This window comes from Miniopterus natalensis, chromosome 2 (assembly GCF_054644295.1).
Source record: "Miniopterus natalensis isolate mMinNat1 chromosome 2, mMinNat1.hap1, whole genome shotgun sequence".
Taxonomy (NCBI): Eukaryota; Metazoa; Chordata; class Mammalia; order Chiroptera; family Miniopteridae; genus Miniopterus; species Miniopterus natalensis.
In genome coordinates, this window is record NC_142082.1 from 77,781,140 (window position 1) to 77,806,180 (window position 25,041).

Genomic DNA, 25,041 nt, shown 5'->3' on the forward strand with positions numbered 1-25,041 from the left:
GAACATTTCAGCGGATTCTCATTGTCCTTAGAATAAAGCCTAGGATCTTTAAAATGGCTTCCAAAGGCCCTCCATGATCTGGCTTCTGCCTTTTAATTTCCACTTTATCTCATTCCCAACACGTTTACTATATGAGAATTTTCAGTTACCTCAATGCCCTTCTCTTTACTCTCTACTCTTCTTAGACTACTCCCCTAGCACAGGCAAATGCACAGCTTTAGTTAACTAATTCCATTCACCCTTCAAGTGTTGGTTTAAATAACTTCCTAGTAAAGTGCCTTGACTTTATACATCAAGTTAAATCCTCATGCCAAATACATCCACAACATATTTGACTTCTCTTTTATAAAATTCACCACATTTCCAATGAAATGTTCGATGATTTTCTTTCCTCACGCATTAAAAGTGAAAGCAAAAATCACTATCTTGATCACTGCTATACCTCAATGTCTAGTACTATCGAAAATAGCACAGGTGCCCAACCGGTGTGGCTCAGCAGTTGAGCATCAACCTAGGATCCAGGAGATCAGGTTTCGATTCCCAGTCAGGGCACATGCCCGGGTTGCGGGCTGCAGCCGATCAATGACTCTCTTATCACTGATGTTTCTATCTCTCTCTCTCTCCCTTCCTCTCTCTCTGAAATCAATAAATATAAATAAATAAATAAATAAATAAATAAATAAATAAATAAATAAATAAAATAGCACAGGTGTTTAATAATTAGTTGTTGCATTAAACTGAAATTGAAACATTTTCTATGGGTATTGATAATACTCCTTTAAAGACTATTATTTTGAAATACTTAAGATTTGCAAATAATATTTTAAATTATGATCACTAATAAAGCATAATGAACATATGAAAAGTTCAACATACATTCATTAAGAAGACATACAAAAAAATTACATGATGCCAATTTAGAATAAACATCTTCTCTAGAAGCTCTTGGACTTCATCAATTTTTTTTCCTATAATCTATTTAAAAATCTCTTCTCTGAAGAACCAAAAACCAGCAAATAATGTTTGTTTTTGTTGTTGTTTTAAACTCTTACTTTTATGAAGAGGAAGGGGTTTAATAAGGTCTGGCTGTGCTTGAGTCACAGGTATAGGTGGTCCTTTTCCTCCAATATGATTGTTCACAACTGGATTCTGTTGTCTGCCTCTTAGCAGTGGAGACATACAGCGACGTCTTTTAGGGATCCCTTGCATATTTGGTTCTCCAGGTCGTTTATGTTTATTTTGAGGTCCAGCCACAAATTCATCTGCTTCATCTATCATCATACCCTATAACAAAATATATAATTTCCCTGGATTTACATACAGTTTTTAAATGGCACAACTAATTCCAACTCCCATTAAAACAACTGTATTTAACTATTTGACATTTATTAGATACTCTACCAGGAAAATAGCTTTAAATTAAGAACTGTTAAATCCACAGTACCTAGCACAAACAAATTATAACAGAACATTTCACATTTACCTTTTTATCCAGCTTAAAGGGGTTGCCAAATGTATGCAACCTTCGAGGTTGATCAGGATCAAGTTCTCTTAGTGGAGAGGGTACTTGCTTGAGGTATTCCTGGTAATTCCCCATTTGTGCTATAGGCACACTGTGTACTTGATCTTTTTGAACAAAACAGAGCAACAACAAAAGTTAACCTCACTAACACCTGTTCTAGTTATCACGTATCTTCTTATATATGAATGCTACCTGGTGTTTGTTATTCTCAGCAGTCTTCCCTTACCACATACTCTAAATTAATGTGTTGCCATTATAAATATTGTAACATAAAACTCTTTTGAGATTTTTAAAATAAAATTTAAAATCACTGATTTTATCTTATAAACAAAACAAAAATATTGTCGCTAATTTCAGTACATAGAATTAGCAATATGTAACCTTACCATGAAAAGGAATGTCTCTTTTAATCTACTCCAAATATACACAATTTAATTATACCAGAATTAATAGAAAAATCACATACATAACCTTTTTTATATATAGCTATTATCAGAATGCTTACATCACAGAGAGCAAAGGTTAAATTCTCATCTGACTTGATATGTAGTAAGTGCCATGGATATGGTTGAAGAAAATATCAGAATATGACAGTTATTGGTCACCCAGAGTTAAACCATCAGACATCAGTATATCGTAAGAAAATAACTGTGAGTGTCTGTGTGTGTGAATGGACAAAAAAACCAAAGGAAACTAAGCTGTTAACAAAAGTTGTTACATCTGGGAATAGAATTTGGGACAACAGTGATGGCAGAAAGAAATGCAAAGAATCAGAGATGACTTTTTACTTCATTTGTTTGAATTTACAATGAGAATATAATACTGTAATAATTATTTAAGAGTTATAGTATGACCACATTATATTTTAATATAAAGAAAAACATTTAGAAGAAGAAATTCCAATATTAAAACCATGATCTAACCTTCATCCTGTCCTTTAAGAAATCTGCGGGTGCTCTTCATAAGATTAAATCTCATTCTTGTTAAGTGATCCAAAAGATTCCGTCTTGGTATGTCATATGCATTTCTAAATGTCTGTGGCTTTAAATCCTATTGAAAATATTCAAAGACAAAAGTTATTTATAAACACAGAATTAAGAGACTAAAATCACTAGCCTGAAGCATAGGTTTGAAAATAAGATATAAAAGTTAGCTTAAAAAAACAGAATAGAGTTGTGATGCAATCTTAATGTACTGTTTTGGGAACCAAAAGATAAAAAAATTGGTAGTGATCTCAACCAAATAATCTCAAATTTACATCTAACTCAAGGTTTTATTATATATTCTGACAAAAAGAAAAAAATATCCACATTTTAAAGACTTTCAAGGTTTTTTTTTAAAGCCTTGATGTAATAATTTATATATCATAAAATTGCCTATTTAAGTATACAGTTCAATGAATGTTAGTAAACTTACAGTTTTGAAACAATCACAATCCAGTTTTAGAACACTTCTATCATCCCAAAAAGTTCTCTGTGCCCATTTGTAGTTAGTCGCTATTACTAGACCCAGGCAATGACTTACCTGTTTTCTTTCTCTGTACACTCCATTTTATAAATAAAATCTTGCAATATCTAATATTTTCTATCTGGCCTCTTTCACTTAGCATAATGTTTTTGAGCTTCATCCATGTTGTTCATATATCAATAGTCTATTCCTTTTTATTATAGTAAACTAGTATTCTATTATATGGATATGCCATATCTTGCCCATTCACTAGTTGATAAACATAGGACTGTTTTGGGGTATTATAAATAATAATATCTACCCATTTCTTCAAGTATAATTGCTATATAAACTATATATGTATATATATGTATGAATATGAGAGTTCCAGTTGCTCTACATCCTCACCAACACTTGACATTTTTCAGTCTTTTAAATTTTAGCCATTCTAGAGGGTGTAAAGTCGGACCTCATTATGGTTTTAATTTTCATTTCCTTACTGATCAATCAGGTTGACCATCTTTCCAGGTGCCTGTTCAAGTTTGTAATATCTTAGTTGGTGAAGTATCTGTTCAAATATTTGCTCATATTTTATGGGGATGTTTGTCTCTTTATTACTGACTTGTATGAGTTCTTTATGTATTTTGATATTAAGTTCTTTATTCAGTATATGCATTTCTCCCAGGCTATAACTCCCTGCTCATTTTTCAGGGGTTTTTTTTTAAATAAATTTTAATTTTAATGAAGTTCGATGTATCAAGTGCTTTTTGTTTTGTATTTTAGAACTCTTCCATGTTTCATGACCCAAGTTCATGATGATTTTCTCTAGTTTTCTTCTAGTTTGCAGTTTTAGTTCTTAAGTTTAGGACCATGATTGCTTCAAGTAATGTTAGGTAAGGGTCAAGTTCATTATTTTGAATATGGATATCCAATTGTTCCAGTGCTACTTGTTGAAAGGACTGTATTCTCACCCACTGAACTGTTTTGGCTCTTTGTTAAAAATTAATTGACTATTTGTGTGAGGGCATTCTGTTCCACTGATCTATGTTTATCCTTATGCCAACAACACAAATTATTGATCACTATAGCTTTATAGTAACTTTTAAAATTAGATAGTACAAGTTCTCCAACTTTATTCTTTTCCAAATTTGTTTTGGCTATTCTAGTACCTTTACATTTCCTTACGTATTTTAGAATCTGCTTGTCTGTTTTTACAAAAGAGCTACTGGGTAAAGATATTTTTAATAACAAGTATTCATAAAGCATTTTAGATCATACTGTGCACCTAAAGTCATAAGTACCAAACTACAGTGACTCTACCATTAGCTATATAACTTTAAGCGATCTCTAATCCTGTTTACTTATAAAATAAATGGGTTGGTTTACTTTTTATCAATACATGCATTCATTCACTCACCATGGACAATGTCTTTTTTTTAAAGAATAGTATATTGATTTTTAGAGAGAGAAAGAGAGAGGAAGAGAGAAACATCAATGTGGGAGTGCAACATTAATTGGCGGCCTCCCGCAATGCCCCCCACAGGGGATTGAGCCAGAAACCCAGGGATGTGCCCTGACCAGAAATCAAACCAGCAACCTATCAGTGCACAGGGTGACTCCCAACCAACTGAGCCACACTGGCCGGAGCTGTCTGTTTTAATTCTAAAATTCAATGATTCAATCCTAGTTTAATGATAATTATTCTGCAGAGGTATAAAAGTACTTTGAAAGTTTGGACAAACTGAGCTTCAATTGATAGAAAATTTGACCTATATTCAACAATACAACAGAATATAACTAGAGCAGTACTAAATTCAGGTAACTATTACCTTATTGAGCAAAGCAACTTGGAACCCAGTGTATTCTTTCATGTTCAGGTCCAGCAGTCTATGAGGAACATCCTCTGAAATTCCCTGGAGGAGTTGTTGAAAATCTTTCCTATAGGCCATTGATAAACCATGTGTCCGGCTTCGGACTTTAATTCCAGTTTCCTGTACTACTTTTTTGCCTACAGATCCAATGACTCGATCAGATTCTATTTTGGCCTAAAGTAAAAAATAAACAAAAATTGTCTTGATATAATCTAAATTGGTAAATTAAATACTATAGTTTTAGTCTTCTATAAATTAAACATTTATATATTTAAAAAGTATATAAGAAATTAAAATCTCAAGTGGCATAATTATGTCAAGTACTTGGTAAATTAAACATAGTTTAAACAATGTCTTGTGATTTTAAATCATTACAATTCTAAACTTTTGGAGCAGGGCAAACAAACACAACTTTAATTGTATTTATTTATTTATTTAAAGTACGTTTTTATTGATATTCTAGAGAGAAACAAAGGGAGGGAAGGCGAGGGGGAGAGAGAAACATTGATGAGAGAGAAACATCGATCGGCTGCCTCCTACATGCTCCTCTACCAGGGATTGGCCCCACAACCTGGGCATGTGCCCTGCCCGGGAATCTAACTAATGATGCATGGGACGACACTCAATTCACTGAGCCACATCAGCCGGGATAACTGTATTTATTAATACCCACTTCATTTAAACCATAAAATGTAAAGACATCCTAATTTAAAATATGTATTACTAATTCAGAGCTGACATAAAATTAGAAAAAAAAATCATTTCATCAATATTTACTTAAAGACACTTATTAGCATGTAACTAAATATTCATTCTTATGGCAAATAATGATGTAGTTTTTCACTGGAAAGCAACTAGCAATATTTTGACTCTTTACAACCTGCATTTCAATTAGTAGTTAAAGTAGAGATGGCAGAAGTACTGGGAAAATGATGTATTTTATACAACATATAACTCCCAATAACTTGGGAGTCAGTTAAACTGTATATTGCTTAACTACCACAGTATCTGTTAATATGATTTATGCCCAAAAATGACAAAATCCAATGTCTCTTACAAATATTTCAAAAGAAACTCCCATTTTGAAAAAAAAAAACACTATAGGTTTAAAATATAAAACAAAAGGAACTGATATTTTGTCTAAGAAAAATAACTTTCTAACAAATTTCTCAAAAGAAAACAAAGAATGTTCACATAGAGGAAGTCTAGGAAACCATTTCATATACTAGGAATTATTATATGAAATTAACATTTTAAAATATAGCATACCATGTACTTCAGACAGAATTATGTTAACATACGATATATGTAGTTTTAAAATGTATATACTAATAATATGGAATTCTATTGAAACTATCAAGAACTAAATAACATCTGGCCTGCTAACCATCTTAGCCAAAACCATTCAAAATACATAATGGCTCTATTTCTTAACATTACCTGTTGACTCAATTTTTTGAGATATGAAATGACACTGTAACTTAGTCCATATTCCATACTGTCTGCTATGAGGTTAGGTGCTCCCATCATTCTAACAGCTTTCCTCAGAGGCTATAGGCAAAAAAGAAAACATCACTTGTCAAGAATTTATGGCTAGATGTATTATGTCAGTTTTGAAAATGTCTCCTTTTCTTCAATAAGAGAGTAACATCATATTTGTATTTCAGTTAAATGTTTGTCAGTGGAATGAAAGGCAGTTTGAAATAGTTAAAAAGATTAGAGGCTATAATAACAACACTCAGGGCAAGAAAAGGTGAAGTCCCAGATTTCCTAGTATCATTGGAGATAGTAAATTTGGAAGAAATAGGCAGGAGACACATTGCAGAGGTAGATTTGGTAGAACGTGTCTAGTACCTGAAAAGGAGTCGAAGAAAATAGAAGATTTCTACTTTGGGTAATTGTGTGGGTGTGGTTCAACCACTCACCATCTTTGTGGCACTATATGAGATTATATAACCTCTCTCTGCCTTAGTTTCTCATTTGTAAAATGGTAATAATAGTATCTACCTCAGAGGGTTGTCATGGGATTAAATGAACTAATACATGTAGAGCACGTATAAAAGCATCTAGCACACAGTATGCATTTAGTAGGTGTTAATCATTATGACTATTATCATTAGCTGGGCTGAAAAAACAGAAACAAGCTCTGAGGGGAAATGAGGAGGAAAAAACAGCCTAGTATTTACTATGAATGTGGTATAGTGAAATAATACTTAATTGTAACAAGAGACCAATTAAGAACCACTTTGTACAATGAGAAGTATCACTAGGAGGAGTGTCTAGCATATTTGAATGGGATACACACAGAAAAAGGTTGATAATTCATTGACTTATTAGAAAATGTATAAGTACTTGTGTGAAACTAGAATCAAATCCCAGCTCTGATATTTAATATCCATGTAGCTTTGCCTAAATCCTCCAGGTTGCTATGAAATGTAAATGAGCCAACATATGTAACATTTGATATTCAGAGTGTTTTTTACTTTCACTCTCTTACATGGCAGGCATTATGTGCTAGACACTCATACAATTATCACTTAAAACTATAAAATATGACTTTTAAAGCTCAAGAAATTAACGTTCTTATGAGGAATCATTTACAAAGCTCAGTTACAGTCAAATACTATAATATTCCTGAATTAAAAGCAGAAGTAATGTCTAAAACTGCTTTCGGTATAGGTATTTTTCTTAAGAAGTTACTTTTCATAAAATAAAGTAGTATACCTAATAATATACACATTATTGGTCTTATCTACCATGATAAGCTAGGTTTTAAGTAATCAAAAAGTTCATGGTTCTAAAAATATATGGTTCTATGAGAATATATACTTATCTAGCCTAAAGACATATTTCTGAAGATTTAGGAAATAATGTAACAAAAATAATTTTGTACCCTTAAAGAGAAATAATTCTGAAACTGCAATTTAAAAATACAGTACAACAACTGAGATTTAAAGCCTAAATTCTAAAGCCAGACTGCCTGGGATTGAATTCCAGTGCTCCATATATTTGCAACGGAGCCTTAGACAACATAATATTTTAGTGCCTTAGTTCCTTCATCTGTGAAATAGGAACAATGATCATTTCTACCTCATTGGATTACTATATAAATTAAATGAGGTTAATACATGTAAAGTGTTTAGGACAGTACCAGGCATAGGGTAAGTGTTGTATATACTCATGATCACCATCATTATATCATCATTATTCTGCAAATCACTGAAACATTTCTTTCCCATTACATCTATATTGGTCATTTGTACACACAATTTTCATGACATTTAATCTATAACAGCAATAAATAGAAGTCTGTAAAACTTACAATAAACTATAAGCATAATATAAAACTTTATAACAAGTTCTATTTTTAACAATAATATTCTTACCCCAAGATAGTAGGGAGGCATTGTCTTCAAATAACTTTCAAATGACTGTCTCCATTTCAATGTTGGTTTTGCTTTATGTACTTTAAACAAGTCATCTATAAATGTATAATGTAAACAAACAATCATTACTCATTGTTTTCACAGATGAAAATCGGGTCAGATAAGTTTCACTGGTCTGCTTTCTTAATTGTAAGAGAAAAAGTAACATGAGACATAAGCTTTTAACAAAATAAAAATGGTAAAATTTCTGGTTCTGGAATTTTCAATTAGTAACACCATTTTAAAAAATGAAAAGAAAAAAAAAAAGCCAATTATGGTCTAGAATTACATCAAGATGGAATCAGGATACACACAAGGAAAAATTATACCCTCTTTAGACCTAGACATGAAATAAACTTAAGAACAGAAACAAAGTATGCACAGCATTTTCTATAAAATATAACTACTAATATTTTGAGTCTAACTTTAAAATCTGAAGTGATTTCATAAAAGAAAAGTAGTCTTCTCCAACAGTATTCCCCCAAAATTATATAAACAGATGGTCCCCAAAAACTAATTTTAGGCTTTTATCATATTATTTTGGAACAAATTCATTCAGTTAAAAAAATAAAAGTATCTGCCAAGCGAAAATTAAGATAAATTCTTTGAAAGAAAATACATTCAGAGCTTATGAATATACTTTACAAAATGTCTTATTTACCAAATATAAAGCCTGCATTACTAATTCTAACTATGTAAGAAATCTAACTTAAATTAATAACTTTAAATTTAATCTAACTTAAAAAATTAGAATATTTAGTTTTTTTTAAATCCACACCTGAGGCTATGTTCATTGATTTTTGAGAGACAGAGAGAGAGAGATCAATGTGAAAGAGAAACATTAATCGGTTGCCTCCTATATTCGCTCCAACCAGGGACTGAGTCCTGACTGGGAATCAAACCGGCAACCTTTTGGTGTGCAGGACGAAGCTCCAACCGAGCCACCAGCGAGGGCTAGAATATTTAATTTAAAAATTTTAAATATAATACCTTCATAAGTTGTTGGCTCAAAGGTGGTCTGACACTGCCTTTTAATAATTTACCACAAACATGCAATAAAACAACCGTCGACAAGTCCAGTATTTAAAATTTTTTTAAACATTTTCATTAATTTTCAGCAGATAAAAAACTCACAAAGAATGTTCCCGAAGTTTGTTTTTAGAAAAATTTGTATATATGCTCGGCTACAGAGAATGCAACTTACCTAAAAGGGGAAGGAGGACTGGGTAATTGTAAGGCATCACAAATAAGTTGACACAATTCAGTGCTGTACTGGCTTTCAGGTAACCAAACGGATGACCAAGTTCACTATATTTAGCACTATTGCTCACATATACCTGTAAAAAAAGGAGTGGTTAAAAGTTATTACCTTTTTTTAAATCCTCACCCAAGGATATGTTTTTATTGATTTTGGGAGAGAGGAAGGGAGAGGGAGGGAGGGGAGAGGGTGGGGGAGAGAAAGACAGAGAGAAACATCAATGTGAGAGAGAAACATCAATCAGCTGCCTCCCAGATAGATGTGCTCCAATAGGGATGGAACCCACGACCTTTCGGTGCATATGAAGACTTTTCCAACCAACTGAGCCACACTGGTAAGGGCAAAACTTCATATTTTTATGAAGGTTAAAGCTTTTACCAAATGTTATATAAATCACTGATTTAACTTTTTAAGAAACATTTAACTTAAATCATTGTTCAGCTCACCTGCCAACATGTTTGAGGAGATTTCCTTTCTAGGATAAATTGAGTCAGTGGTGAAGGTTCCAATTCGTATTTGTCAAAAGGCAATTTGTCAATAACCATTGGTTCACAGTCTGTACAGGAAAACTTCACTACAGGATGAGATGTACGAGGTGGCTACAGGAGAAAGTCTTATTACTACTTACACAAAATACCAGAAACAAACTCATTTTCAGTACTGCTCACTACCAAAATTTACTCAGTTCCTTAGTTTTGCTAGTGAGAGTTTAATTTACTACAGAAATCATCATTAGCTGAAAGAAAATAGTCAGAAATACAAAGGTTAAATTAAATAATATTCAGGAGAAAAAGACAAAACACTTCAAAATCTATACAAAATGAAAATCTTTTAAGGTTTAAAATGTAAAATTTTGAAATTAAATTAAGTACCCATTAATTTTTATATCCAAGAAATAAGAAACGTAGAAACCTTCAATTTTAAGTCCTCACTTGTAAAAATGTAATTACTTATACAGAGTAGTGGCTTCCAAACTGATCATATACCTTCAAGTTTTTGAATATACAATAAATTGGACATTATATATATTTATTTTAAAATTATTTGTAAATTATGAAGTATGTATATGTATAGGTGCATAAAAAAATATATCCCATAGTAATATTAAAAATAGAAGAATAAAATAAACATGAATAGAAGTTCTAATATATTCCTTCCCTACTGTGGTGGACTGTTTTGGTTATCCCTACTTCTAGAGATACAAAAAACCCACAATACTTCAAAAGGACAAAAATGGGGGGGTATGTTACTCTATCTCTCCCTTAACAGTTTCCTTCCTAAAAATCTCACTGGTCTTTTGTGAGGGTCACACTGAGCTCAAACCAGCTTTAGGGGGCAGCTTTAGAAGTCAGCAACATGGCACAAGACATTAAGGCCAAAATCAAGATCTACCAGACTGCCCCTCTGACAGCCACTTCCTCAGCCAGAACAGGACCAGGACCTGCTGGCCACCTGAGGAAGATGTCTCTGTATGCGAATGGTATTGGTGTATGTACAAGTTTCTCTGCCCCAAATCCTGGGTGTCAGCCTAGGACAACTACCAGGCAGAAGTCATGTTTCCTGAAAAGATCTCAATGGACTCCACCGCCTCTCCTCTGTCCTTCATCCTTCCAGGGTGGTGAAGAAAACCCTGGGTACATGGTGACCCCCACCCTGGGATCCTGAATCATGACTTAACTAGTAATACTGTTGGAAAGTGGAAAATAAATAAAATCTCACCAATTAAAGACTGGTGAAGAAAATATGAGCTATGAAGAAATAATTTAAAATTTCATAGCTATAAAGAACTCTCAGCTTCAGTTACTCTCTATACGCTGGTGGCTCCCAAATCTGTGTTGGGACTAAGATCCTTTCCATTTCTCTTATGTATCTAACTGCCTGCTAGACATAAACTAAATCTCGTATAGGTACTCAGACACATTATTATCCAATTTGTTGTTTCTCCCTGAAACCACAAAACCTGTTCTGAAAACCTAGATATTATCTTAAGTATCTCCCCCTTATCCTCCATATTTAATTGTCACAATTAAAGATTGTGACAAAGATTCCATAAATCTAGATAAAGATTCCATAAATTCTAAGCTACTTAGCAGAACACAAACATGGCAGGTGCTCAGTATTTAGTTACTACCCTCTGTCAGTACTAAATTCTTATCTCTCTAGAAATTTATCTTCTATTTTTTATCACTCTAATTCATGCCTTCATTTCTCAGACTAGACTAGTATAACTGCTTATTTTTAATTAGTCTCCCTAATTAGTCAGCCCCCTCTAATCCCATGGCCATGAAATTTAAATATGATCATATAATTACCCTATCTGAAAATATTTGGTAAAATAGCCAATCTATCTGCCTTTCAACCACACCACACTGTGTACATCCTGTATTCTAGCCATGCCAAACTACTAGCAACTGCTCAAATAGATTATCATCTTTCATGCCCATGTTTCACATATTTTTCCTGACTGCTTTATTATTTTCTCCCTTGCTAACTGCAAATAAAGTTTTGAAATCTGAACTGGCAATTAGCAACCACTAAAAGACTTCTTCCCTGCCTGGCTGGCATGGCTCAGTAGTTGGGCATCGACCCATGAACCAGGAGGTCAGGGTTCAATTTCTGGTCAGGGCACATGCCTGGGTTTTGGGATCGATCCCTGGTAGGGGACGTGCAGGAGGCAGCCGATGAATAACTCTCTCATCATTGATGTTTTGATCTCCCTTTCCCTCTCTCTCTCTGAAACCAATAAATTAATTTTTAAAAATCACATTAAAAAAAAAAAAAAAAGACTTCTTCCTTGATACCCGTTCCCACTCTGTATCCCAAACACATACCTCCTCTGTGTTCTGCTCTGTTACTCTATTACAGTTAACACACTGTACTCTACTATGTTTACATGTCTGACCTTCCTATAAAATGGTAAAGTTCAACACGGTAAGCACTATGTTTTAGTCATCTTGTGCGCCTGTGCCTAGGATGTACCTAACACATAGTTTAGTGTATCAGTCCATGAAACTCATATTTTGGATGAAAATATTGAGGTCTAAGAGGAAGAGGGAAGGAGAGGGAGTCCTCTAGAAGTTGGCAAAGAAAATCTGAATTTATTATTTCATTTAATCCCACAAACAGGCCTATGAGATATGAGCTACTATCATCATTTAACAGATGGGAAATTAAGGCTTAGAGAAGATAATTAACCAAAGGCACATAGCTAATAATTGGTAGAGCCATGATTCAAATTCAGAATCACTCTCTAATAAAATCACACTTAATTTCAATATCAATATTTCTTGTTTGAAATATTCATAAAAATTTCATTTCCCCTCTAATACCCTTCCGTTACTAAATTTTGCCAGTTTTTCCCATTACTGTCTTTCTTATGATTCTTTCTTCCATCATCTTAATCCAAACTCTTAATATCTCTTATGTGAAAAGCCCAAGAGGAAACCTGCTCACCTTCCAACACATCTACTTTTGCTGCAAATAACAAACCACCAGATTAATTTTCCTAAAGCAGCACTCTGTAAAAATGTCTTATTCTTTCAGTCCCACTGAAAAAAGCCAAATTCCTTAATCTTGCACTTAAAGTCATGAATAACTTAGCTTATTTAATAGTACTCTCAATGTTCTACCTATGTGTTATGACCCACCTATACTCAGCTACTTGTTATGCCTCTACATACACCTTGTTCTTTTTAACTTCCATACTTTTTTCTCATACTGTTTCCTCCTCCCACTGAAATTCTACCCACATTTCAAATTCCTCTATGGCTTGTAACAATTTGCAATAGACAACTAGAGTAATGTTAAGAAATGTTTGTGATACTGATTTTGAATTTCTTTCTATTAGGACTAACAAAGTACCATACGTACTGCTGTAGGTATTAAATAGACAGCAGAATGAATAACTGACAATACTCATACAAATATGAAACCCGTTCTATAAGAACTGAAAGGGCTCTAGAAGGGAAAGTAAAATGAACAAAGAAACTGAAAGTTTCTCTATAAGGCCAGATTAAAACAAAACTATGATGGTTCAATCAGAAAAAAAAAAAGGAATAAAGAAGATACCTCACTGAAATTTATAAAACTTTAATTTCATTAAAACACCAAATGAATAAAGGAAATATCACTTTACAGATCTTGGGTAGCTTAAAAGTAAATATTATCCTGAAGATTCAATATAGGTTTAAAGTATAAAAGGTGTCATATAGGATTCAGTTTAATTCATAAATGATAGCTCTATGAAACATTTAAGACTGCTTAATGATATCTGAAATACAATTCTTATCTTCTAAGGATAATATGTCATGCTCTCCAACAAAATAGCCTATGATGTCCTCAAATACTGGAAAAAATACTAATGTGAAGAGGAGAAAAAAGTATTAACAAGATTAAACAGATTGTTTTGTATAAATTTACCCTATTATTAGAAAAACCATATAGTGAATACTGATAACTCACCATAATCATTCAACAAGCCTCACTGTTTCTAAAAAAAATAATTCATGTAAACAAGACCAGAAAATCTTTTCTACCTTAAACCTCTAGACTGACAACACTGAGTATAACTAAAACCATGTAAGTCAACATGAATTTTAAGACTAAGGCCTAAAAGATTGAAAGCAAATGAATCAAAATTATTGTGTAAGCCTTCATTTAAATTCTAAATTGTGTCCCTGAGACAAATCTTCATGTTACATTACGTCTAGAGTCCAAACAGAAACATTACATCTATGATTCTATACCTAGGTGCCAGTAATAAAAACATAGTATTAGATTCTAAAGAATAGTATTAGATTCTAAAGAAAACAGATACCTTTTTTCCATTACTACATAATAAACAATACAATATACTAAACCAACTAATAGCTTATCATAGCACTTTGAACATCTAATTCCTATAAATTAGCCATACATTTAACTGATAAGAGTACTTAAAAATAGTACTTAAAACTAGTACGAAAAGCAGCTAAATAGTTACTATTACAAAGTCACAGTTTCTCTGTTACTTACTAGTGTTGGAGAATTCTGATCTGGCCAAAAAGATTCTGGAACAGGCCAATGACCTATAGGAACCCCAGTTTTAGGATTTGGCCTGACATATATGAGTTTGTGACAGCTATGCCAAGGCTGAGATCCGAAAGGCCTTGATATATCTGGCTGCCCATCTATAACAAAGAAATTAAGACCAAAAAAAGCATTTATTAAGGGAGAAAAGTATCAAAAGTTCAATTATATCTATTATTACTTAATAAAAATCTCCTAATGCTTGTTCAATTCTGAATTTGCCTCGTTTTCCTGAATGGTAGAATACTATCATTAACATTTAGATGAGATTGCAAATGCCAACTATGAGTTCAGCAGGTGAAAGGAGGTCCCACAGTATCCTTTGCTTGCCCAACATGTAAAAACATACTTTATCTAATAAATGGTTATCTAATAAATATGTTTCCCCCACCAGATGATAAGGGCAAACACTCAATTTCTTCATCATTGTGCTTGGCTTAGGAAATACTAGACAAGTATTGCTAAATAAGCAATCATTTTTATAAAGCATAATAACTAAACAAAACAACAACAACTTAATATGCAAATCCAGGCTTGAAGTACCTAACTTTCATCTAAAATAATTCTATCAAAATAGTAACTCTCTTCAACTAAACGTTTATTTAGTGCCTAACTTTAAGCCAAGCATTAAAATAATTTAAAAATACATTCCATGCCTAACAATGCAATTAAAAGAACATTTAAAAAACAAAAAATAGAAACAATGATACAATTTATATAATCTTAACTGTCTTCTGTTCCTTTCCTATAATTCCCCTCTTAGGGTACCCATTTTTTTCATCTCTATGGCTTTTCTCTTCCTCCACTCTAGTGGATCACCTCTGCCAAGTGTCATTAACGATTCTCCAATTCTTGTTATAAGCTCCAATGTACAATGCAGATGGTCCAGATGTAATAGTTGTCCACTGGTTCTAATGTAATTCCTTATACCCTCTAATATAAATAGTTCATGATCATAGACTGTTAGACTAAAGCTAGGTGGAGCTTAGCTAGAGTTAAATAATCAAGATTAATGGCAAAGGCTGGCTCCTCTTTTTTTTCTTTTTTAAATAATCCTCACTTAAGGATAATTTTTTCCATTACTTTTCAGACAGCGTGGGAGAAAGAGAAAGTTATAGGAACATAGATATGAGAGAGACACATCAATTGGTTACCTTTCAGACACACCCCAACCAGGGCAGGGGATTGAACTTCCAACTGAGGTATGTGCCCTTGATCAGAATCAAACCCGAGACCCTTCAGTCTGCGGGTGGATGCTCTAACCATTGAGTCACACCAGCTGGGGCTGGTTCCTCATTTTTGGAACCACACAAACCATTTGGTTCTGACCAGTTTCATCCTTAGAAAAAATATAGCTAAGGAATTAAATAAACACCTAAAGTACACTCTTGTGAATTAAGGGACACGGGAGAAGCATATATACAGGAAAGAGACATTATAATACTAAAAAGGAAATATGAGGTTGCTCATCTGTAAATGCTTTAAAAAGTTTTTAGTTCTTATAAAATTTCAGGCTATGAACAATCAATATAAAAAAGTGATGCTACTGAACCACTATCAGTTTACCTTGACTTTCCTAGTTAATCTTCCCTCTTTACCAATAGCTGTTTTGTCATCTTAATAATTTGGCTTGTCAATCTTAAGATCAAATCAGTTAATTTTTCAATTCTAGTAGAGTAATTGATACAGCAAATTTAGAATGTCTATAAGAAAAGTGTGACAATACCTTCTACAGGTGAAGGATCTGGTCCTGCTTTTTCAAAGTTTATTACCACTCCACTTTGCACTTTCTGCACCAAGGATTCCAGACACTGATTAAGCATTCTTGGAGAACATACAGAGTATGAGCGACCTGAGATTAAAAAAAAAAAAGTAAAATAAAGTGAACTAGTCAGTTGCAGAAATTTCTACGTTTAGCAAGAAAGAATAGTGGGGTTTCTGACAGTATTAAGAAAAGTTCAATGGCAAAATTTGACTTATTTCATCATCTTATGCAAGAATGAACAAAATAGTTATTTTCAATAAATCAACAACTCCATGTTGTGAGAGAATATAAATTTTTTCCTTCCAATTATGGGTATATGGAAAACAGAAATCTTAGTCTAAATAAACCACAAGTTAAAAAATCGTTTTATTCATATATGTATATTATATAAAATGTGATTTCAAAAACATATACATAAAAAACTATCTCTAACTGTTATCCAATACAATTAATTTATCTTTACTATACATACACAACATCTAGTATCTAACTCCCCAAAACCTTACTCCTGCTTAACAAGTATTATCAATGAGATTAATGCTAAGCACATAGCACATAATTATTTAATTGGTCTGAGGACAGTTATTGCTTATTTTAAATATGTGCATTTTAATATATAGATGGTAGGATGTGCTTTTCTGAATTTCACTTGGCTTACATACTTGGGAATTACCTTTCTTTAATATATAGATGGTAGCATATGCTTTTCTAAATTTCATTTGGCTTATGTACTTGAAAATTACCTATCTTAAATAAATGTCCTTTTTGAATATTTTATAATCTATAGGATTTTTAGTTCGGAAGCATTAAAATGCTAGTGATTATGAAAAAAATACTAATAAAAGGATCCCTTAAACAGAGATTTTCAGTATATCTAGACCTGTGCTGTCCCATATGTAGTCACTGGCCACATATAACTATTGACAACTAGAAAAACGAGATGTACAGTAAGTATAAAATATACACTTGATTTTTCAGTCTTAATATGAAAATGATGTAAAATATCTCAACAATTTTTAAATATAGATTTCATGTGGAAATAATATTTTATATCTATTGAATTAAGATATTATTAAAATTAATTTCACCTGTTTCTTTTCAATGTGACTACTATAAAATTTACGATTATGTATTAAACTTGTATCATATTTCTACTATATGTGCTGATACAGACCAATACTGAAAAGCTTAACAACTAAAACAATCTTTAATCAGACATCTTAGAACAACATAATTTGCAATGAGCTCAATATGGAATTTTTCAAATTCAACAATTAAACCAAACACAGCTATATCATTATAACTGACACACCAAATTACCCATATCAATTTTTATACTTAACATGTGATTTGCTAAAGACTACTCAGAAAAGAGAACATTCAGCAGCAGTATGATTCAAATTCTCAGTCAGCTTTACTTAGAAAACAAGTATCATATAACAAATAACTTATATGTCAATAATGATAGATTCATAAAAATACCTACCAATTATGAGTGTCTATGTGCCTGGCACTATTCTAATCATCATATTAACTTATTTAATCCTAGCAATAATGTATGGGTTACTTTCTCCATTTTACAAATAAAAAAGCTTACAGAGGTTAACTAATTTGTCCAAGTTAAGTCCACTAGTACAGCCAATATTCAAATCCTTAGTATATCAGAAAACTTAACCTGGGTATACTTTGTTCCCTGGAAATCATGACAGTAATTTGAAATCAATAGTTAAAACAGAATGTATATATGGAGTCACAGTTATTTGAAAGAATTAGTAAATTAAAATTTTTTTCTCAGTCAACTTAAACATGTACATAAAACAATACATAAAAAAGCTGACCATCTTAACATACAAATTATGTAGAAGACTAAAGGTTGATTATTTTGTTTCATGAAACATAAGCATACTCTTAAAATGTCATTAAAAAACAAAAGTTTTTAAGTGTGAAATTGTGGCAATTCTCTCTATTCCCCTAACCAGTGTCATCAATTAATTGATTGGGAAAATATAAGTAAATGAGTTACGATCTTAGTATGAAATAAAATTACTAACAAAGATGTTAAGCAAAAATTAGAGAAAAAGTAAATAAACTTGAGTGAATAAACTTGAGTCACTTGGCAAATAACAAAAACCCATTAGTTCTTTTGAAAGTTAAAGAGAAATAGCAAATTTTGCCATCTTTACAAAGTGAGCCTATGTCCTATGTAATGTTTCTCTTATTCTCCATGTAAAATCTCACCTCTTGGAATGTATGAAACTTTGCTTGAAGCATAAAGTTTTAGGAACACTAATTACATTTGTGCAGAAAGCACACACCTTCAAGTCAAGAAGCTGGCTTAGTTGTGTTTATATAGAGTCCACCAAAAAAAAAGCAGTAAAGTGAAAAATGACATAACTTTCCCATGAGGTCTACTAGACTAGCATTTTAGTATAACAAAAAGACAAAAAGAACATTTCTAAGTTGGGCAACAGTCCTTAGCAGAGGCTAAGAAAGTTAAACTGATTTAATCTAGAAAACTACCTTACAATTTTTATGAAATGTTTTTGATCCTCAATACTACCACCATGTCTATTAGGCATTTTTTAATTTGATATCACCTCTCTGCCTTCCCCACACCTGCTTCTCCCCATCCAAGTCCATGGCACAGCCATTCACTTCCCCTTGTTCAGGCCAACTGGATAATCTAAGAATCATCCTTGATTCCTTCTTCCCTCGTTGCCCTCATCCTTGGTTGTCCTTTGCATCAGAGCTCCTTACCAAGCTTAGCACTTTAAACCAAAGTACAGTCATCTAGACCCTGCTTCAATTCTTGCCACTTTAGAGTATATTTTCATACTGGAGCTGAAGTGATGTTTCAGAAATAGAAATCAGATGTCACCTCCTAAAACAAGCCCTTTAATGGCTTCTCATCACAGTAGGAAAATAGAAAATATTTATTATGACCTAAAAGGATATTCAATATTTGGTCCTTACCTATCTCTCTACACCTTTTACTCTCTACTTCTTCCCATGTAAGCTCCATCCATATCAGCCTTCCTGTTGCTCTGAAAATACAGAGCATGCTTCTGCTCTTACAATTTCCTCTGCCTAAATCTTTGTATGGTTTACTCCATTATTCAGATCTCTACTCGTATATTACACTTATTGTAGTGATCATGTCTCAATATATACGTGTTGAATCACTTATGTTGTACAATTAAGATAATATAATGTTGTATGTAAAAAGGGTGGATGAACATGCCGTAACAATAGTTTTAGCCGGGCTGATTTAATCTCTATTCAAACAAGTGACATTAACTTCAAGGTCAAAGATATGCAAATGTAATTTATTTTTAAAAACGTGTTTTATTTACTTCTTTACACAAGTATAATAATCTCTAAGGATAAGCAGTATTTCAAACTGGGGTAAGCATATTCTTTAGGTTTTATGGAGGGGGGGAGTGGGGGGCACCTTCTCAGAAGACGTCCCAAGAATATTCACTGTCTGTCTCAAATTACTCTCTATACCTTTACCCTGTTTTTTCCTTCACAATAAGTAGCACTCCCTAAAATAACATTTATTTTACATGCTTTTATGCCAGACAGTCCTAAAATGTAAGCTTTCAGTTGATTGTTCCTGGTGTATTGTCAGCATCAAGAATAGTTATTTGGGTTCTGGCCAGTTTGGCTCAATGGTTAGAGTGGCAGCCTGTGGACTGAAGGGTCTCGGGTTCGATTCTGACCAAGGGGTCGTACCTCGGTTGCAGGTTCAATCCATGACCTGGTCAGGGCATATCAGGGCATGTGCGGGAAGCAACCAATCAATGTGTTTCTCTCACATTGATGATTCTCTCTCTCTCCCCTCCCCTTTCTACTCTCTCTGAAAAGCAATGGAAAAATATCCTCAGGTGAGGATTTAAAAAAAAAAAAAAGAACAGTTACTTGGCAGAGGTAGTACTCACTAATTACCTGATAATTAAAGAAAAATGCTTACAATCACAGTCATAAAATTTTTTTTAAAAGCATACATAAAAAATATAACAAAATATCAATTATTTTGGCAACGCAGGCAAATTTCTTTCCAGTCTTTCCCTTAGTGAACATGAGTTATTTTACAGCAGGAAAAATAAATGTATACACACTGCTCTTATTGAGTTTTTAAAAAAGCGTAAGAAAAAAATGCACAATTATTATCAGTGATTACATATTACATAGTGCAATATCAATGGATATTAGCTTTTCTGTTCTTTCTACTTTTTTGATGTTTTACCCTCAAAACTTTCTTTAGTGAACAATAAATAAACATTATTGAGCTATATGAAAAGTATTTGAGCTACTGCCCATTACCGCTAGCAAGAGCATGAAGAGGGAAATAAACTAGTACATCAAGAGAGATTCAGGATGTATATTTGGGAAAAGCTTCCTAATTTTTTAACCAACTAAGGTTTCTGGGTCATTAAAAGATATTACCAAGGGTGACTTCGGAATCTTCTCCGCTGGAGATGTTCCTTTCAAAGAATAAACAACATAACTTTAGTATATTACTGCCCAAAGGCAAGGATATTAACTACTACATGATGTCTTAGGTTCTTTTCAGACCCTCTCTGACTATACCACTCACTGCATTTCACACTCTGAATATTCTTGATCCTAGAAGACAAAAGTTATAGTACATGTAGTCCCATAACTTTGCCATAATTCTAAATTCAAACTAAGGAATTTATGGTAAGAAATTTCCAAAGCGAGAATGTTTAAATTACAGCCTCAAGGCCCTTCTTCAATCTGTTAAGTGAAAACCCTAGAGCTTAAAAAAAAACAACAAAAAAAAAACCCACAGGATTTTAGCAAGGCTGAAAATTAAAATTTCCTGAATACAAATGTGCAGCCACCCACAGAAACAATTAGGACTGTCACTGAAAAATATTATCCATGCACAGAGAATTGTTAGCAGTGAATCTTCAAATTTAGATGACAGATAGGTTTCCCTTTAAAATTTTATACATACATCTTTTTCTTTTGTAAAATAAATTATGAAGGCATTATAAGAGTTCACCAAAAAGTACTTCTCTTAAATAGGAACATTTAATGATAAAATAACTTCCTAACCTGTCTACTTCATATACTCTTTTTGTCTGCGAATTTTGCAGATGTCCAACACCCATGGAATTTTAGTAGAAAGGCACCTAAAATATCAATTAGACCTTGTATTTTCCTTTAACTTATATAGCTGGCTATGATAGAATCTCAATAGAGCACCAACTGTGTCTAGAGACTATGCCGCAGGTCCCTGACACAGGTAAAATAGTGGTATGCCAGACTTGGACATTTTACTGTCAAATTCCTTCAGTAAGAACTAAAATGCTGCATGAAAGCAAGACTACTCTGTCTGTCATGTTCACTACTGAAGTCATGGAACAGTGCTTGGTACACAATCGGCAATCAATGCATATCTAAACAAATTAATCTATCTGTTAGCCAGTTCCACATTAAAGAAATTCTGAACTTGGCCGGACGTGGCTCAGCGGCTAAGAGTCAACCTAGAATCCAGGAGATCACAGTTCGATTCCCAGTCAAGGCACATGCCTAGGTTGCAGGCTCAATCTCCAGTCTGGGACACGCAGGAGGCAGCCGATCAATGATGACTCTCTCATCATTGATGTTTCTCTCTCTCTCTCTCTCCCTCCCTCTCTGAAATCAATAAAGATATATTTTAAAAAAGAGATTCTGAGTCAATTACATATTCCGTTTCAGGAATGTTATTAATGTTCACTTAGCACAGTGACTACCTGGACTAGCTGGGTATGACCTTACTACCCGTGTTTCCTCTAACCCATCTAGCTTCCTCTTTGCCTCTGGGGAAAACTACTTAACCAGGCTTTAATCAATACATGCGTAATGGATAATGAGATGATTGTCAAAAAATTTTTCACAGAAAATAATTCTACAACATTTGTAAATCATTGGCAATCTTTGTAGATAAGAAAGTAACAACTTCAAATACCAGCATTTTCTATATGGGCAGAAAAAATTACCGTTATTAGATCCAATAGTATTCATATCCTATTCAAATCAAATCAAAAACCTTCATCAGTGTAGTTTTAAAACCATATATGACTACTAATTACTAATATTATAAGTTGTTAAACAAAAAGAAACATGCAGTTTTTAAAATGTACATTTTAAAACATTCAGGTAAACTCTGCTTTAAGTCACTGAATTACTGCCAGCAAAAAACTTACCGCCTGTCACTTCACACATTGGTGTGATTGCAGAGTCATCTAAAGGCACACCTGTCAACTGTTCTGATTCTACTGACATGGTGCCAGGCAACCGCAACACTAATGCAAAGAGTCTCTGATCCCAACGAAAAGGTTCCTTGGTCAATTCACTTCCAGGCAAAGGAGAATTAAGAGGTAAATGGAGCTGAAAGTAAGGGGGGGAAAAAACAATAAGATTTCCACACGCTACTTTTCCCAAAAGGCCACATTAATTACACTTGTATTAAGACCACATCATGAGTCTCCTAACACTCAAAAAACAAGCTCAAAAACAAAAGTGTATGCAGATATAACTAAAATAGCACATGAGATACTGTTATTTCAATTTTCTTTAGCTCTTCTCTCAAGATCTCAACTGAAAAAATCTATTACTGTAATGCTTTTCAGATTTTAATTCCACTAACCACCAAGTGCTGGACTGTTTCTAAATAAATCATTTCATTTCATCATTAAAACAACTATTTTTATCCCTATTTTCTAGATTTTAAAAAAATGAGTCAGAGAAAAATGATTTTGGCCTTTTGGGTATAAGTCTGTACTTTTTCTACTACACCACAGCAGCCTCAAACATCTCCACAGTTAACAATTTAAATATGCTTCATTTTATACAAAATACACATTCCCAAGTATTTGAATAAAAGTAAATTTTATCACTCTAAACATATTAAATGTTATTAAAGGCAATGATTCTTACCACATCTGAGTAAAAATAGAGGGGTTTTTTGCATGTCCCCCCCCCATTTATCCCCTTTATGCCCTCTTTGCATGTGTTTTTTTTTTTATATTTCTCCCCATCCCCATCAGACCTGCTAAATCAGAATCGAAAATTCTTAAGAATTTTAAAATGCTTTAAAGTGATTCTAAGGGGCACCTCTGTACCAACAGAGTAGAGAATCCACACATCAATCTTAGCAAAAACTAAATGGGAAGAAGTAGACAGTACATGTCTCAGGGTGTAATGCAATAGGTCGTAAAACACAAAATGGAAGAGGGAAAGAAAGGAAAAAAAGGAAGAAAAAAAAAATAAAAGGAAAAAGGTTGAACCTGCATCTAACCAAGTCCTAACTGCCAGTTTACCAGGAGTACTGGAAACATAGGAGAATCAAGTTTAACACCTCCACAAGGGAGCAGTCAAATCCAGAATGGGAGACATTCCACAAGACAGATGACCTAGTTCTTCCAATAAATTAATGGCATGAAAATGTAGAGTGGGAAGTGAGGAAGGTTGATGGAATTGTTCTAGAATAAAAGCCAAAAAAATCAAAAGCAAAGATTTTTGTGACAATTGGGAAATTTTAAAATATGTTACTGAAATTATTAACAATATTTTCAGTGTGACGATGATATGGTGCTTAGGGAAACAAAAGTCCTTATTATCACTTATAAAATTTCTCAAATTAAAAATAAAGCCCAGAATCAGCATACTAGGGAACTTATACAAATATTGGAGTTCTCTTCAAACTATATAGAACACATTTTAAAAGTATCACTTCCAAATTAATTGCCAGAGTTTATGCTACTTTCTTCATAAAGACATACTTGTATTGCTTACAGAGTTTCTATTTCTCACCTCAAAGAAGATTTCTGAACTTAATTAATTATGGATTGAAGTCATTCTACACCAACTTAAGACTCAAGTTTCCTCATTGACTTACATCAAACCATTAAAAGAAAATCAGATTCTATTCTAAGGACAGTTCCTAGTAGAGCACTGCAAACCTGGCATCTCTCCCCAAAAGATTCAATGCCAAGAGAATATGATTCCTTTATCAAAATCAGCCAAGATTTTGTGACAATGGACAGGAGTCATGAGCTTTTCCTCTGGCACTGACCCTACTGAAGGCAGAATTCAGAGGCAATAGGAAGGAATGTTGTCAGAAATCTGAGCCACGAGGTTCTCTGAGGAAGGGTCTCTAACCTCAAAGGCTCTGTGACACTTGCAAAACAGCTCAGGAACTCCAACCTCACCCTGCCAGAACATAAAAAAGCCTTTTACTCCAGACTAACCACCTTTGTACAACTATTAGGTGCTTTTTAATTTTCTCAAAATCACAGAAACATCAACGCACCAGTGACACTGGCAGAAAACAGTTTCAACTGTTAATGCAATGCTCTGAGATGTAATGGATTTGTGTAACTAGCTCAAGAATCCAGTGCATAATAGCAATGCACAGACCTCATATATAAGTGATGGACAGAATAATGACAGACCCCATACTATATACACATACACAAACAACTAATCAGGTAATGATGAATGTCTACAAGGGAGACAATATACAATGAAATAATTGGCCTTTGGCTGTACAATGAAAGATATAGAATGTATTTCAAGTAAAATAAACAAAAAAAACAAGAAGGGTCATAAGCATATTTTACACATAGCTATCAATTTTATAAATCTGTCAAATTTTATTCATTTTTCTATTT

The 25,041-nt window shown here is 33.2% G+C and overlaps 1 protein-coding gene and 1 pseudogene across 1 annotated transcript in view; one reads left to right on the forward strand and one right to left on the reverse strand.

Annotated features, from left to right (window-relative positions):
• INTS6 (integrator complex subunit 6) overlaps nt 1–25,041 on the reverse strand; it is an 84,217-nt gene that overhangs the window by 12,311 nt on the left and 46,865 nt on the right. The window contains exons 5-15 of the mRNA XM_016213830.2: nt 22,573–22,756; nt 16,316–16,441; nt 14,536–14,690; nt 9,969–10,121; nt 9,469–9,601; nt 8,226–8,320; nt 6,280–6,390; nt 4,798–5,013; nt 2,446–2,572; nt 1,484–1,626; nt 1,053–1,284 (exon numbers count right to left, since the gene is read on the reverse strand). Of these exons, the coding sequence (XP_016069316.2) occupies nt 1,053–1,284; nt 1,484–1,626; nt 2,446–2,572; nt 4,798–5,013; nt 6,280–6,390; nt 8,226–8,320; nt 9,469–9,601; nt 9,969–10,121; nt 14,536–14,690; nt 16,316–16,441; nt 22,573–22,756 (1,675 nt within the window). The remainder of the gene's footprint in view (nt 1–1,052; nt 1,285–1,483; nt 1,627–2,445; nt 2,573–4,797; nt 5,014–6,279; nt 6,391–8,225; nt 8,321–9,468; nt 9,602–9,968; nt 10,122–14,535; nt 14,691–16,315; nt 16,442–22,572; nt 22,757–25,041) is intronic.
• LOC148093720 (cytochrome c oxidase subunit 6B1 pseudogene) lies at nt 10,879–11,144 on the forward strand (annotated as a pseudogene).